At 47.0% G+C, this 14,279-nt stretch overlaps 1 protein-coding gene across 2 annotated transcripts in view; it reads left to right on the top strand.

The window, feature by feature from the left end:
• The window catches only part of TBC1D24 (TBC1 domain family member 24), a 37,181-nt gene extending 25,260 nt beyond the window's left edge, over positions 1 to 11,921 (top strand). For both annotated transcript variants that reach the window (XM_058815896.1, XM_058815895.1), the window contains exons 7-9: positions 3,827 to 3,922; positions 6,065 to 6,299; positions 7,955 to 11,921. In XM_058815896.1, coding sequence (XP_058671879.1) covers positions 3,827 to 3,922; positions 6,065 to 6,299; positions 7,955 to 8,109 — 486 coding nt within the window. In that variant the 3' untranslated portion in view covers positions 8,110 to 11,921. The remainder of the gene's footprint in view (positions 1 to 3,826; positions 3,923 to 6,064; positions 6,300 to 7,954) is intronic.
• Positions 11,922 to 14,279: the final 2,358 nt, after the last annotated feature.

Here is a 14,279-nt window from a genome sequence, read left to right as displayed (position 1 = left end):
AAAGACAAGTGATTAAATTGGTGTTTGGGCAGTCTGTAATACTGTGCTGCAACACACAGCTGTTTATAATAAAAGGAATAAGCAAGCTTTGGCTGGTTTTGTTAAGAATCCATGCTTTAAATTATTCTATTTGTTGGTTATAGAAGTATGTGTTCTTGGGCAGACCTTGCAAACCAGGTCTTGGTTAACTGCTTTTTCTCTTGCAAGTAGTGTGGGGTGATGGACTAAAGTAGCTCATTTTGCTCTTGGACAGACTGAAATGCAGAACCAGAGGGACAGAGTGGGAATTGTGCTAAAGTTATGATTCATAGAAGACATTTTCATTTTCTCAAGGATATGAGGGAAGAAAGTAGCAGAATTTAAATGGTATGAATAATGTTAGACTACATGATGTGAAAACAAAAGCCTTAGTTCATCTCATTCTTGACTGGGAAAAAAATAAGCCAAGAAAGCTCTGAGAACCTGAGGAGAAGTGCACATGTCCCTTTTTTCTGCTCCTGTGTGTGACAATATTGGACAGCATAACATGAAAACAGCAACATGGTTGTTTAAAAAATTAATAACTAACCAAGAAGTCTTCCCAGAACCTTCTCAGGAGGGCACACACGAACTTCCTGTAATGGTGTTGTTGTCTGTACCACTGTACATGACTTTTAAATATTCTTTATATAACATTAAGCTATTACTGCAGCCTTTATTCCTGCTTATTACTGTGGGCTTTATTCCTGTCTATATAGAATCACACAGAATTACTGGGTTGGAAGAGACCTCAAAGATCATCGAGTCCAACCCAACCCCAACACCTCAACCAAACCCTGGCACCTGGTGCCACATCCAGGCTTTTTTTAAACACATCCAGGGATGGTGACTCCACCACCTCCCTGGGCAGAACATTCCAGAACTTTCTCACTCTTTCCATAAAAAACTTTTTCCTAATATCCAACCTGTATTTCCCTTGGTGCAGCTTGGGACTGTGTGCTCTGGTTCTGTCAGTGCTGCCTGGTGAAAGAGACCAACCCCAGCTGAGCACAGGCACCTTTCAGGGAGTTCTAGAGAGTGATAAGGTCACCCCTGAGTCTCCTTTTCTCCAGGCTGAGCGCCCCCAGCTCCCTCAGAGGTTCCTCAGAGGCCTTCAGTGTTCCCAGCCCCTCTCCAGCCTCGCTGCCCCCTCTGGATGTGCCCAAGCGTCTCAATGTCCTTCCCAAACTGAGGGCGCAGAACTGGACACAGCACTCGAGCTGTGGCCTCCCCAGTGCTGAGTACAGGGGAAGGATGAGCTCCCTGCTCCTGCTGGCCACAGCATTCCTGCCACAGGCTGTTGGTGCAGGATGATCCATTCCTGATCCAGACCAGGAGCCGTTGGCCTTCCTGGCCCCCAGGGCTCACTGCTGGCTCACGTTCAGCCGGCTGCCAACCAGGACCCCCAGGTCCCTTTCCACTGGGCACTGTCCAGCCACCCCGTGCCCAGACTAAAACATTGCAGGGGTTTGTTGTGGCCAAAATGCAGGACTGGGCACTTGGGCTGATTAAACTTCATCCTACTGGACTCTGCCCATGCCTGTGGGCTCTGTTCAGGTCTCCCTGCAGAGCCCTCCTACCTTCCGACAGATGGACGCGCGCTCCCAGCTTAGTGTTGCCTGCAGATTTACCAATTAAAATCTCAATCCCCTCATCCATGTCATCAATAAAGATACTGAACAGGGCTGGCCCCAGCACAGAGCCCTGAGGGACACCCCTGGTGCCTGGCTGCCAGCAGGATGCAGCAGCGTTCACCACCACTCTGGGCCTGCCATGCAGCCAGTTCTGAACCCAGCACAGAGTGCTCCTGTCCCAGCCCTGGGCTGCAGCTTCTCCAGGAGTGTGCTGTGGGACACAGTGCCAAAGGCCTTGCTGGAGTCCAGGTATACAACATCCACAGCCTTTCCTGCATGCACCAGGCAGATTAGCTGGTCATAACAGGAGGTCAGGTTGGTCAGACATGCCCTACCCCTCCTAAACCCCTGCCGGCTGGCTCTGCTATCCTGGCCATCCTGTAAGTGCTGTGTGGTGACACTTAGTATAAACTGTTCCATTACCTTACTGGGTACTGAGGTACTAGTTACCAGAATCCTCCTTCCCAACCTTGTTGTGAATGGGCATCACACTGAGCAGCTTCCGGTCATCTGGAACCTCACCAGTGAGCCAGGACTGTTGGTAAATGATGGAGAGCAGCTTGGCAAGCTCATCTGCCAGCTCCCTCATCACCCTGGGGTGGATCCCATCTGCTCCCGGGGATTTTTGAACATCCAAGCAGCTCAGCAGTTCTCTGACTGCCTCCTCCTGGATTACAGGGGGCCCATTCTGCTCCCTGACCCCGTCTACCAGCCCAGGAGCACAGCTGGGGACAAGCCATCTCCCCACTAAAGACTGAGGCAAAGAAGGTGTTAAGCCCCTCTGCCTTCTCTTCACCTGCAGTTACTGTATCTCTGCAGGATGGCTGTCCATGAACAGGCCCATTTCTGCTCTCATTTACATCTACACAATGCTCACCCTCCAGGCCATTTCATAGTTCTCCATGTGGTTTATGTCCATTCAAGCCTGTGTTGAAATGCCAGTGGCTTATGGAATGCCCCTGGTGTCTGAAGGGTACAGGAGGGAACAATTCTTTTGCTTCTTGTTTTGGAACCTGTCAAAAGTCTGGCTTTGTAAGGGATTCTGTTTTTTTATAGGATGGTTTGTTCCTTACCCCTCAAAAAACCATGTATTAGCCAAAACAAACAAGCAAACAAACAAAAACTAGGAGAAAAAATTGGGGTTTTTTTTCATGCTTATGGATTTGGAGGGGTTTTGCAAAGGGTTGTTCATCCTTTATTCGTATGTCTATGGTTAACTTTTAGAATGAGGGAAATTTGCCTTCTGAGTTTCTGCCTCTCATACGCATCAGGCATATCACATCAAATGGAATTCTGGATCATTTAGATTTAATTCTAAATCTGAATTTACATTTAAATCTAAATACAGATTTATCTATATAAAAGAAATCTGATCTTCAGAAATTTTGTCCTAGGAGCTCTGCTTGTAATGCTTGTGGAGGCCAAACAGCAAATGTACCGTAGAACAATTCTGTATAATCATAATTGCTTTTCTGATTTCTAGGGGGGTAAGCACAGATGCCTTCATCCCACTTTTGGAGCTTCATTGTTTCCTCTGTGTGCACATGGCAGTGATGTGTGCTGCTGGTAGCAAAAACTTCTGGTGCAAACACAAGACTGCAGAGACCAGCTCAGCCCTCAAAGGGTGCTTCTCCTTTATTGGAGACTAGAGGCCCCCATGTGGTTTGAGTGGATGCTCTAAATATCTGAGCTAGTTCAGCATTTGCTTAGCTGAGCTGGCTTTAACCTATACTTTGAAATGTAAGAAAGCCACCAAGGCCACTATTTGACTAAAAAGTGTTCAGGCAGAGCTGCTCATACTGTAACTTGGGACAGCTCTGCTGCTGTGATTGCCAGAGTGAGTGAGCAGGAGTCAGGCTGTACAGGCCTGGAGTGATCTTTATTTTGGTACCTGAGGTTGTGTTAGAAAATTGTGTTTAGAAAATTTCTCTTTTAAGGCATCGGAGGTATGAAATAATCTGTGACACTCTTAGGATTTAGAGGTAACCAACAGCTTTAAAGCAGCTTAAATCTGTCTTTAGATAGAAGTGTTTGTGCTGCTTTAATCCACTGGTGTAGAAACTCTGAAACTCAAACTGAAGTAAAGCCTGCATTTGCTCTCTGAAATATCAGTATCAGTGGGTTTAACACACTTTTTTTTTCAATGGGAAGCCTGACTGTGCTGTCTGTGCCAGGTCTGTGGGGCTTACCTGTCCACTGACTGGAGCGAGCGCCGGCGAGGAGGGAACAAGCTGAGTTTCTTTGGAACGGGCGAGTGCTTTGTGTTTAGGGTGAGTAAAATTTTGTTGTTGCTGCCCAGTACCCAGACAGAACAACTGTACTGGTTAGCTGTCACCTCCCTTCCACTTCAAGAGGCTGGATTATGTGGAGGAAAAATTTTACTTTTAAGTTTTGTGGTGACTCTTTTTCTCCCCTTGCACAGAACATTTTCTAAAAAGATCATAGAATCATCAAGGTTGAAAAAGACCTTTAGGATCATGAAGTCCAATCGCCAACCCAGAAATATTATCATGTTCATGAGCAAACTATGTCCCCAAGTGCCACATCCACACATTTTTTGAACACTTCTAAGGTGTTGTGGTTTGACACTGACTAAATGCCAGGCACCCATGAAATCTGCTCACTCACCCTCTCCTGCTACAGCTGGGCAGAGGAGAGAAAATTTAACAAAGGATTCATGAGTTAAGGACTGGGAAAAAACACTCCAAAGGCAAAACAGGCTCAACTTAGAGATATAGAGTGAATTTATAATTACCAAGATCAGAGCAGGAAAATTAGAAGTAAATTAAGCCCTTAAAAACACCTTTTCCCCCAACCCCTCCCTCCTTCCCACCAACAGTGCAACGAGACAGGGCCTGGAGGGTTTGGTCAGTTCATCACCCCAGGTTTTCTTCCACTGCTCAGGGAGAGGGGTCCTTTCCCTGCAATGCTGTGGGGTCCCTCCCACATGAGTCAGTTCTCCATGAACTTCTGCAGTGTGGTTCCAGTCTCTGTGGTTCCAAGCAGCAGCTCCCTGCAATCTGCTGCAACATGAGCCCCTCCCACACACACACAGTGTCCCCAAACTGCTGCAGCGTGGGTCACTCTTCCACGGGGTGCACTCCTCCCAGGATAGGCTGCTCCAGCCTGGAAGCAAGGGCCCCCTCTCTCCACCAGGTCTGCAAGGGGCTCACAGCCTCCACCAGTACCCACCTGCTCTGGCCTGGGCACCTCCCACACAGGCTGCAGGTGGATCTGCAATCCCCATGGACCCCCACAGGCCGTGGGTGGATCTCTGCATCCCCATGGACCCCCACAGGCCGTGGGTGGATCTCTGCATCCCCATGGACCCCCACAGGCTGTGGGTGGATCTCTGCATCCCCCTGGATCCCCACAGGCTGTGGGTGGATCTCTGCATCCCCCTGGATCCCCACAGGCTGTGGGTGGATCTGCATCCCCATGGACCCCCACAGGCTGTGGGTGGATCTGCATCCCCCTGGATCCCCACAGGCTGTGGGTGGATCTGCATCCCCCTGGACCCCCACAGGCTGTGGGTGGATCTCTGCATCCCCCTGGACCCCCATGGGCTGTGGGTGGATCTCTGCATCCCCATGGACCCCCACAGGCTGTGGGTGGATCTCTGCATCCCCCTGGATCCCCACAGGCTGTGGGTGGATCTCTGCATCCCCCTGGATCCCCACGGGCTGTGGGTGGATCTCTGCATCCCCCTGGACCCCCACAGGCTGCAGGGTGACAATCTGCTTCACCACGGCCTGCAGAGGAATCTCAGCTCCAGCACCTGGAGCACCTCCTTTCCCCTCCTTGGTTATCACAGAGGCGTTACCTCCATTTCTAACTGGCCCAGCCTTGGCCAGCAGCATGTCCATCTTCAGAGACATCAGGGATTGGCTCTGCTGGGCATGGTGGAAACTTCCAGCAGCTTCTCACAGAAGCCACCTCTGTGGCCTCCCCACTATCAAGAACCAGGGTGTGCAAAACTGACACAGATAGTCACTCTACCCCTTCCCTGGGCAGCCTGTGCCTGTGCCTGACAACCATTTCAGTGCAGAAATTTTCACAATATTTAAACCTTCCCAGGCACAACTTGCAGCCATTTCCTCTTGTCTGTCTCTTGTTAACTGGGAGCAGAGCCTTACCCCAACGGACTCCACCCTCCTTTTATGCAGCTGTAGAGAAAGATGATCTAGAGAAGAGAGATGTACTAAGGTAACCCGGGAGTTATTGCATCATTTCTTCAACCACCTAAAAAGTAAAGGAATCGAGAATAACATCTGGCCTAAAAGAAATATTGAGCCAAGCTTTACTGCTGACTGTGCAGGTGGAGACTGAGGTGCTGGAATGTTCTTTTCTGAGAAGAACTCTGTAGTGTGCGTGCACTAATGTCAGCTCTGCCCTTTTCTGCCTCTCTGCAGCTGCAACCAGAAGTGGAACGCTACGAGTGGGTGATCATAAAACACCCAGAACTAGCCTCGACTGGATCAGAGACAGAAAACCATGCCCAGCCAGCTTCTACCACCCTTTCCTCCAGCAGCATTCCCTCAGATCCTTCAGATCGGCTTTCTCCCTTCTTAGCAGCCAGGCACTTCAACTTGCCTTCCAAAACAGCCTCCATGTTCATGGCTGGCAGCAGTGAGTGCATCATTGTAGGTGAGTCCGTGTGAGAATTCGAGCGCAGATCCTACCCCATCTCTTCCTGTCCACCTTAGATAGATGGTAAACATGTACCCTGTAAACATGGTGCCTGACCCCTTTATCTATTTCAGTATCACCACAGGTAGAGATAAAATTGCCCAAAACCTGACATCATTTCTAAATCAAAATTTTCTGTGGTAAAAACTGCATACAAGCATTTTAGAGAAGAGAGTAATTCGTGCCTTTAAGTATAGCCATTACTTCATACTGCCTAATTCACAATGAGAAGTAGTTCTCAAAAAGGACCTTACTTTTTCATCAAGGTTTTTGAAACACAGAGTAAGCTATAAAACATGTTAATTCTCCAGGAACTTTATTGGATCTGTGGTGCTGCTGACTTTGGCAAAAATCTGCTTAGTAAGGTTGTCACTTAAATGGGATTTACAAGGAACAGATCTAAAATCATAGTTGTCATTTTCCCAAAAGTATTTACTTGACACTTGTTAGGAGAGCAACTGGCCTATAATTTCCTCTGTAATGTCAAGTGTTGGCTGGTTTCCCACTTGGCAGCATGATTGTAATCATACAATCATGGAATTGTTTAGGTTGGAAAAGCCCTCTAAGACCATCAAGTCCAGCCATTTCCCCAGCACTGCCAAGGCCACCACTAACCCATATCCCCAAGTGCCACATCTACATGGCTTTTGAACATTTCCAGGGATGGTGACTCCACCACTGCCCTGGGTAGCCTGTTTAAGTGCCTGACCACCCTTTCAGTGCAGAAATTTTCCCAATATCCTGCCTAAAAATTCCCTGGTGGTTGAGGCATTTTCCTCTTGTCCTGTCACTTGGTCCTTGGGAGCAGAGCCCGACCCCCATCAGGTTCCACCCTCCTTTCAGGGAGGTGTGGAGTGTGATGTGTCCCACCAGCTCTTTCACCAGCTTTAGGTAAGAGAGTCACTTATATTTACTGTTTACTACACTACACTATACAGGCTTGGGTAGCAGATACATGGAAGTGAGTGTTGGACACAGCTCCAGCTGTGGACCAGAATTCCAACCCTTTTGATTCTTCAGATGGCTTTAGTAACTGTTCTTTGATGGTTGCCCAATAAGCAATAGGGAATCTTCCTTTTTGTTCTCCTAACATATTTCTGTCTAACTTTATTTCACTTCTCTGTTTTCTGACTGAAAGCTCTGTGAACCTTGACATAGACCCACACATAACCAAAATGCTTTTAACACGTACATGGTTTATAATTATTTTGAAGACCAAGCCAGTGCTGCTACTTACTGATCTTGTTGTTCTCCCAGCTTTTATTTTTGACTACTAACAGAATTATTTGGTTTTCCTTTAATGGAGAAAAATTTGAAGTTGTAGCTTCTGATATCCTCCAGCACTGAAGTACAAATCTCAAATGCAGGTAGTTTTTCTTCTTGCTGAGTTGCATTACTTTTCTTTATCACCATTGAAAGAAATCATTCAGTTCTGGTATTATCATTAAAAGCCTATACATCTGATCCTATACTGTTACATCTGAAGACAGCAAGCAGACATTACTGAGGGCTTCCAGTTATTCCCCATGGGAAAAGCACTAAAATATCTGTACAGCTGTTTCCCATGCCAAGAAATGTGGAGATATCCTTACCCTGTCTTTGTCTCTTCCCAGGAGGTGGTGATGGCCAGGCTCTGTACCTTGATGCAGATCTGAACCATGGGAGAACCAGCCACTGCAACACTTTCAATAACCAGCCACTGTGTTCTGAAAGCTTCCAGATCTCCATCCTGGAAGTGTGGGGCTTCAGGGACACCATGAATGGTTGATGTGACTATCATTAATCAGCTAGTTTTTCAGTTGTCCAAGGGAAATTCTGATACAGGAGCTAAGTTAGAACATCCTTTCTGCTGGGCTCAGCGCTGTGAGTCATTCCTAAGTGGTGCACTTGGATGCAGGCCTAATTGTTTACTCTTACTTTATTTAAGACAGGTCAAGGTGAAGTAATGTATCTGGTTAAGTGTTTGTCCCTTTACCTCTAGAGATCTGTATTCAGGGACTGTTGGTAAAAATGAAAATGTGATGAATTCAGAGCCATGCTAGGTAGATACAGGCCCTACTCATGGGATGGGTTTGAGTCCACAGTTCCTCAGAGGCACAGCCCTGGCTGAGCTGTGCTGCAGAGCTCTGAGCCACTGGCACCAGTAGCTGGCCTGAGCCAGGAATATCAAATGTCTCCTCACAGGGAGCACTGGTGACCTCAGATCTGACATAGAAGAGTAGTTCATAAAAGTGCTTCCCTCCTATGAGCAGATGTTGTATAGACAAATCAGTACCATTAAGTTATGAAGCTCTTCATTCACACCAGAACCATGATTGCTGATCTTCTTGTACCAAAACCTTTGACATGTTCCAGTTGCATATGTTAGAGCAGTCTGCCTCTGAGAAAGGCATCCAGACTGGACAGTGATATGTCCAAGTGTTGATTTTGTTTACATTCCTATTCCATATCAGTATGATGACTTCTGAGTGACTCCCTGTGTCAGGCAGCTGAAAGCCAGAGAGTATCTGCAGTGCCCAGAAATGTTCATTTCCTCATCTTTCCTGGGAACTGAAATGAAGCTTTAAATCTGAAAATGACTGTGCTGATATCTCTGTGTGTTTGGGGGATTAGACCTGGTGATAGTGGGAACTTAATCCTGTCCCCTCAAGTAAAGAAAGGAAGGCAGGAGGCAAATCTGGGAGTGAATGGATTCCTCAGGAGAACTAGAGGCAACACTGTTTCTCCAGATGTCTTCCCAGTGATGAGATCCCTCCTGAGAAGCTAACAGTTTTCCTCCTGTATATTCTGGTAGGGTTTGGATGATGAAAAGAGGCTTTGCTCATTCTTGAGCATTCCTGCATTCTCTGCAGTCATGCCCTGTGTCTGGAGACAATTCCCTAGAGTCTTTATCCAAAAATTGCACTATCTGTTGTGGAAATTCTCCCACATGAAGCACAAATACATAAACATCAGTGAGTAGTCCACAGTATACAACAGGATGCTCAGAGCTTCAGTGAGTAACTCACTAGTAAGATTTATCACAACAGGGAAAATGAAGGGAAAGAGAAATTGCTGATTTTCTAAACAGTTCAATCTAAAAAATTGCTGTAGAGTGGGATTTTTACTTAATGTTATTGCTACTTAAGCTTGAAGTTCATTAAAAGAAAAAATTTAATAATGTTAAAAGCTAGGTTGGACAAGGTCACATTCATATTCAGAGGTCTGAGGTGAGTTTTTGGTCATGCTGGCTTGTCCAGTTTGCCAGCCATGACAGTACCTCATGGCTTGGGAAAGAGTTGCCTCTTACAAAGTATGTGAATAAACTTGGCAAAAATAAGATTTGCTTTTTAAGATGCCATTTTGAAGTTTTGTCAAAGTAACTCTTTGAAAAATTAGCCTATGTGCAGAACAGTTTAAGATGTCTTTTGAACCATTTGTATTTGCAATTGGATTCTCTCACCCTGCCTGTGGGTCAGCATTGGGCCTCCCTTTCTCCTTCCCACACAGTGAGTTCTGCCCAGTTGTCTTTCCACAGGTTTACCATAGGCTTGATTGAACTGCAAGAGGTAATTCAGTTATACTGTTATGTTTTGATATGGAAGAACTCATATCTGGCTTTTTGCAAACACTTGCTGATGCTGCCTTCTATTTTTCCAAGCCACCCATGTCTCTTTGCCCTTGCAGGTATCTCACAAGCTTCCTCAGACAAAAGAAATCACTCAGAAAGTACAGATTCTACTTAGTGTAGGTGGGATTTCAGTTTGGTTTGCATCTCCTGTTTTGTGCTTGTCTGAGGAGGTGCCCTTGGGAACAAAAAGCAACTCAAAAACACAATAGTAATAATTTCCAGCTTGTTGTCAGAAATTCCCTGGAGCTGTGTGTTGGTAGGATTTATGGGAGTGTAATGTTCTACTCCAAATGAATAAATTTTATCTGCAAAAACTTGGCTGCATCTGGCAGTGTGATGGGATTTCCTCGCTCCCATCCCTGCTGGGTGCAGCTATGTCAAAACCTTGTCTTAAGCCATATCTAAGAAACATTCCAAAACATGTTATTTCCCTGCTCTGTTCTTGGTGCACAGAGCACCAAGATTTGAGTGTTTAGAATCTGAAATAACTCCTGGTTTTTCAGAAACTCATCATAGGATATCAGTGTGAGGATCCAAGGAGCAGGCCTGGGACTGGTTTGGCTTGGTGAAATACTGCCCCTGCCACAGCCCCCATGTGGGACTGATCTGTGTGCTTTGAACTGGAATAGCCTGGATGAGCAAGAAGCAGCAATAGTCCAGGGAGAGCAGTTCTACAGTGCTGCAGCAACTTCACACAATCCTTGTGTTCAGTAAAAATGGATATTCCTTGTCACGTGCAAGTCCTCATCCATCATTCCTGGTGTGGTTGTGAGACACCTTAGAAGAGCAGCGTTTTGACTTGGTTATCTTTCCAGTAGCAGAGAGGCATTTTTCCTGTCTGTTTAGTTAAGTTGTTGCTGACTAACTGTATATCTAAGTTCAAACCCTTTGTTTCATGCAAAACTCTTGAGATGGAGGCCACAGGCTGGTTTTGAAGACAATGACTACGATGGACACCTTATCAGAAAGTGGAGTTATCTCAAGTACTCCAGCCATGAAGTGCTTTAGTCAGGTGTTACTAGCAGCTCTGCACACCTGTTGAAGGAGGCTGTAATCCCTGTTTGTGATCCTGCTGGCAGCAGCAAGAGTGCCAGAGTTACGGGATGGGCTTGGGCTGGGAGCTGCAAGCTAGGGTTGCCACAGTTCTGTCAGAGCATCTGTGCTTTCCTGAAAAGCTGCTTTTTGCTTTGTCATATTCCTTGAAGGCAGAAAACATTAGAAACTCCTGACATCAGAAACCTGACTTCACTGTAAATGGCAACCAAAGTGTTTGCAGACCATGGGAACTGGATCCAGCTGCAGCCAGGCTGGACAGACTTCACTGCACCTGAGATGTCTTTCCTGCAGCTCCTGCACTTTGCCACACTCCTTTTTCTGATGCAGCATGTTAATCAACCTCCTGTTAATAGAGACAAATCAGCCAAGGGAAGGGAAAAATTCTCCTTTCCTCTCTGATGACATATCTGAAGTCAAAATGGAGTGAGGGTCAGTACTGTTCTTTGAAGAGTTAAACCATGCCAATAGAGATCTGTGGTGAGCCACAGAGGGGTGACGTGCAGATCCATGAACTGCTCTTCATGTGTGTGTATTGAAATGGTGTACCTTTGCCCTTGGAAATCCATCCTCATTTTTTGTGGAGCATCATCTCCTGTGCCCGTGGGGACACTGATGCCACAGTCAGGAGCTGACCCACAGCTGTGGCACTGCAAGAGCTGGGTTCCTGCCAGTGCCACTGAGTCAGGCTGTTGGGTACAGCTGAGGTGTGGGCACCTGGCTGTTCTGCAGCTCTCTGTCATGGATTTCAGACTATTCAGAGTCAGAATGAATGTGTGTGTACTATTTGGGGTGATGTTTTCTTCAGATGAGTGGTGATGTGCTGCCAAGTTGGTTTTCTACCCTATATTGGAATCATGCCCTGTGTCAATGGTATTTTTGTCACTGTGCAGAATCTTGGGTATTAAAGGTATTTGACTGTGGAGGCTGCTGGCTTTGTCCTTTATTCTTGTCTTTTCCTTCCTGTAGGGCTCATAGCAAAAGGCACCCTGAGACCAAGAGAAACCCTGGAATGTGTGTTCTCTGACAGAGCTTTCACTGTGGTGAGGTGGTGACATGGTTCCTGATCATTTCAGATCTCACAAGACTTCCCCTGAGGTCAGGTGTCACACTGACTCTGAAGTCTCTAGATGGCCAGTTCTGACATGAGCCTTCCTCCCTTTGCAGGGCCAGAGAGCATGGTTTGCTCCAGCCCAGCCTAGGTTTAAAATGGAGGTTAGGGGTGTCCTCTGGCCACCAGCACCTGTAAGTTGCAATCAGACCGTACAGTGACCAAGGATGTAAATGAAAAAAGTGGAATTCCACAAAATTTGGGGGTTTAAACAAACTGCTGTCAGGCTAAAGGGATTTGGTTATTTCCCCTCAGAAATAGTCCCACTCCCCTAAATCCACCTCATACCCAAATCTGTCCACCTCATGCTGCTGTGCATTTCCAAGAGCAGAGCTGTGGTTTAAGGCAGTGCAGTGTGGAAAAGGGATTGCTGAGCTGGCAGAAGCAATTCCCAGTGGATTAATTCTTCAGACAGCTCTGCACTGCCAGGAGGTTTGCTGCACAGGAAGCCCGTGGCCACTAGAGGTTCCTCTCAGCCTGGTCCTGTGCCTCCATCACCAGTAAATCTATCCTTGCAATATTAAAGAGCTTTCTTTGCATGGTTTCCAAAGGTGACCTGAGCCTTAAATACTATAAAACAGAATTTTACAACTCCCTTGAAATCTGTAAACTTAATCATGAAGGTGCTTAGTAGCAGGGAGGTGTAAGTCAGGGATAGTAAGGAGCTGAGCAGCACAGGCAGCTGTTTTGGGACCTTGCAGCTGCTGTAAACCCAGTGACAGACCTGAGAGGGGAATGTGCTTGATTGCATCAGGCAGCAGAAGCTTGGTGTCCTGCCCAGAGAGCACGGAGGTGGGAAGGTCCTGGATGATGTCTCAGTGCTGGTAGCAGCTACAGGAGCCTGAACTGGAAAAGGAAGGCTGTGCTGTGGCTTGCTGTGCTGCCACAGCATGAGAAGAGCCTGATGTTTGTCAGTTATGCTTTTTCTTTTTTTTTTCTGGATTTTCTGTACAGGCTTTTATGTAAATGTCTCAGACATACCTGCTTCCTTGAGAGATTTTTATAACCAGCTGTGGCACAATGTTGCCTGTGGCAGCAAATGAGAGAGTTTTCTGCCTTTTGAAGCCCCTCACTGGGTGTTTTCAGCTCTGCCCTGCTATTGCCCTTCCCAAGCGCTGCTTTGGGCTGCACAGCCTGAGCCTCTGGGAGGGTCGTGGCTCCACTCCTTGTCTGTACTCTGGTGACACAGGCTGCCGCTGACTGATTTCAGACTACACAAACAGCTCTTGGGTGGAGCTGGGTACAGAATTCAGCTGGGGAAAAGTGGAGCCTGTTTGTTCCTGCTTTGCAAGCCTGCTGCTGGGCAAGGGTAGATAAGGCCCCAGGACTGCTGGCACTGTCCTGAACTGGGGGATGCACCTCCCAGTGCTGACACAGTTTCAGTCCATGGCCCATGGTGAGTCGCCTCCCTTTCCATGGTTAAATGTCCTCCAGAGTTACAGCTGTGCCCTCCACATGTCATTGACTGAAGGGTTTCTGACTGGTCTCATCCTCCCGATCCCTCAGCCATGAGATGAAGGAGCCAGGTCTGGAATCCCATGGGGAAAAGTGCAAGCCCAGCAAGACAGTGATCAGTACCTCATCCTCCCAGCCTGTGTGATGCTGGATCCTGTGTCCCATAAATTTACACATTTTTGATCCGTGAGCATTCCAGAGCAGCATTGGCTGCACCAGCCCAGCAGCCCAGCTGGCTGCAGCCAGAACTCTCCCACTGGCGGTGGCTGGGGCACAGTCTGTTCTTCTTCCTTAAACATCCTCCTCGTGCTGAAATCCTCCTTAAACTTCTCTGGGTTTATGTGAAGACCCATTTTTGCTTCCTCACTCTCAGAAGCTCTTGGCCAATTCCTCTCCTAGAACATTTTTTTTCCTTTTGCATTCTTACCTGCTGCAGGGGTCTGAGTACACCATTCTTGGCACTCTCAGCTTGATGATCCTCTCAATTCAAGCCCAAAAAAGACCACAACTCAAACAAGGTTGGCTGCTCGCTGTGAATCCTGCAGAGCAACAACTTGTCCAGTTTTGTTCAAGGGAGGTTTAGGGCTGAAACTCCACAAGCTATCACTGGTGAGCTGGGTCTAGGTGTACATCTGTTGTATTCATGTTGTTGTGATATTTCTAGAGTCCCAGCTCTCAGGCTGCCACAGCTCTCAGCTGTCCTATCTTC

Source organism: Ammospiza caudacuta, chromosome 17, assembly GCF_027887145.1.
Source record: "Ammospiza caudacuta isolate bAmmCau1 chromosome 17, bAmmCau1.pri, whole genome shotgun sequence".
NCBI lineage: Eukaryota > Metazoa > Chordata > Aves > Passeriformes > Passerellidae > Ammospiza > Ammospiza caudacuta.
Note: the sequence above shows the minus strand (reverse complement) of the source record. Positions and strands in the feature narration are given on the sequence as shown.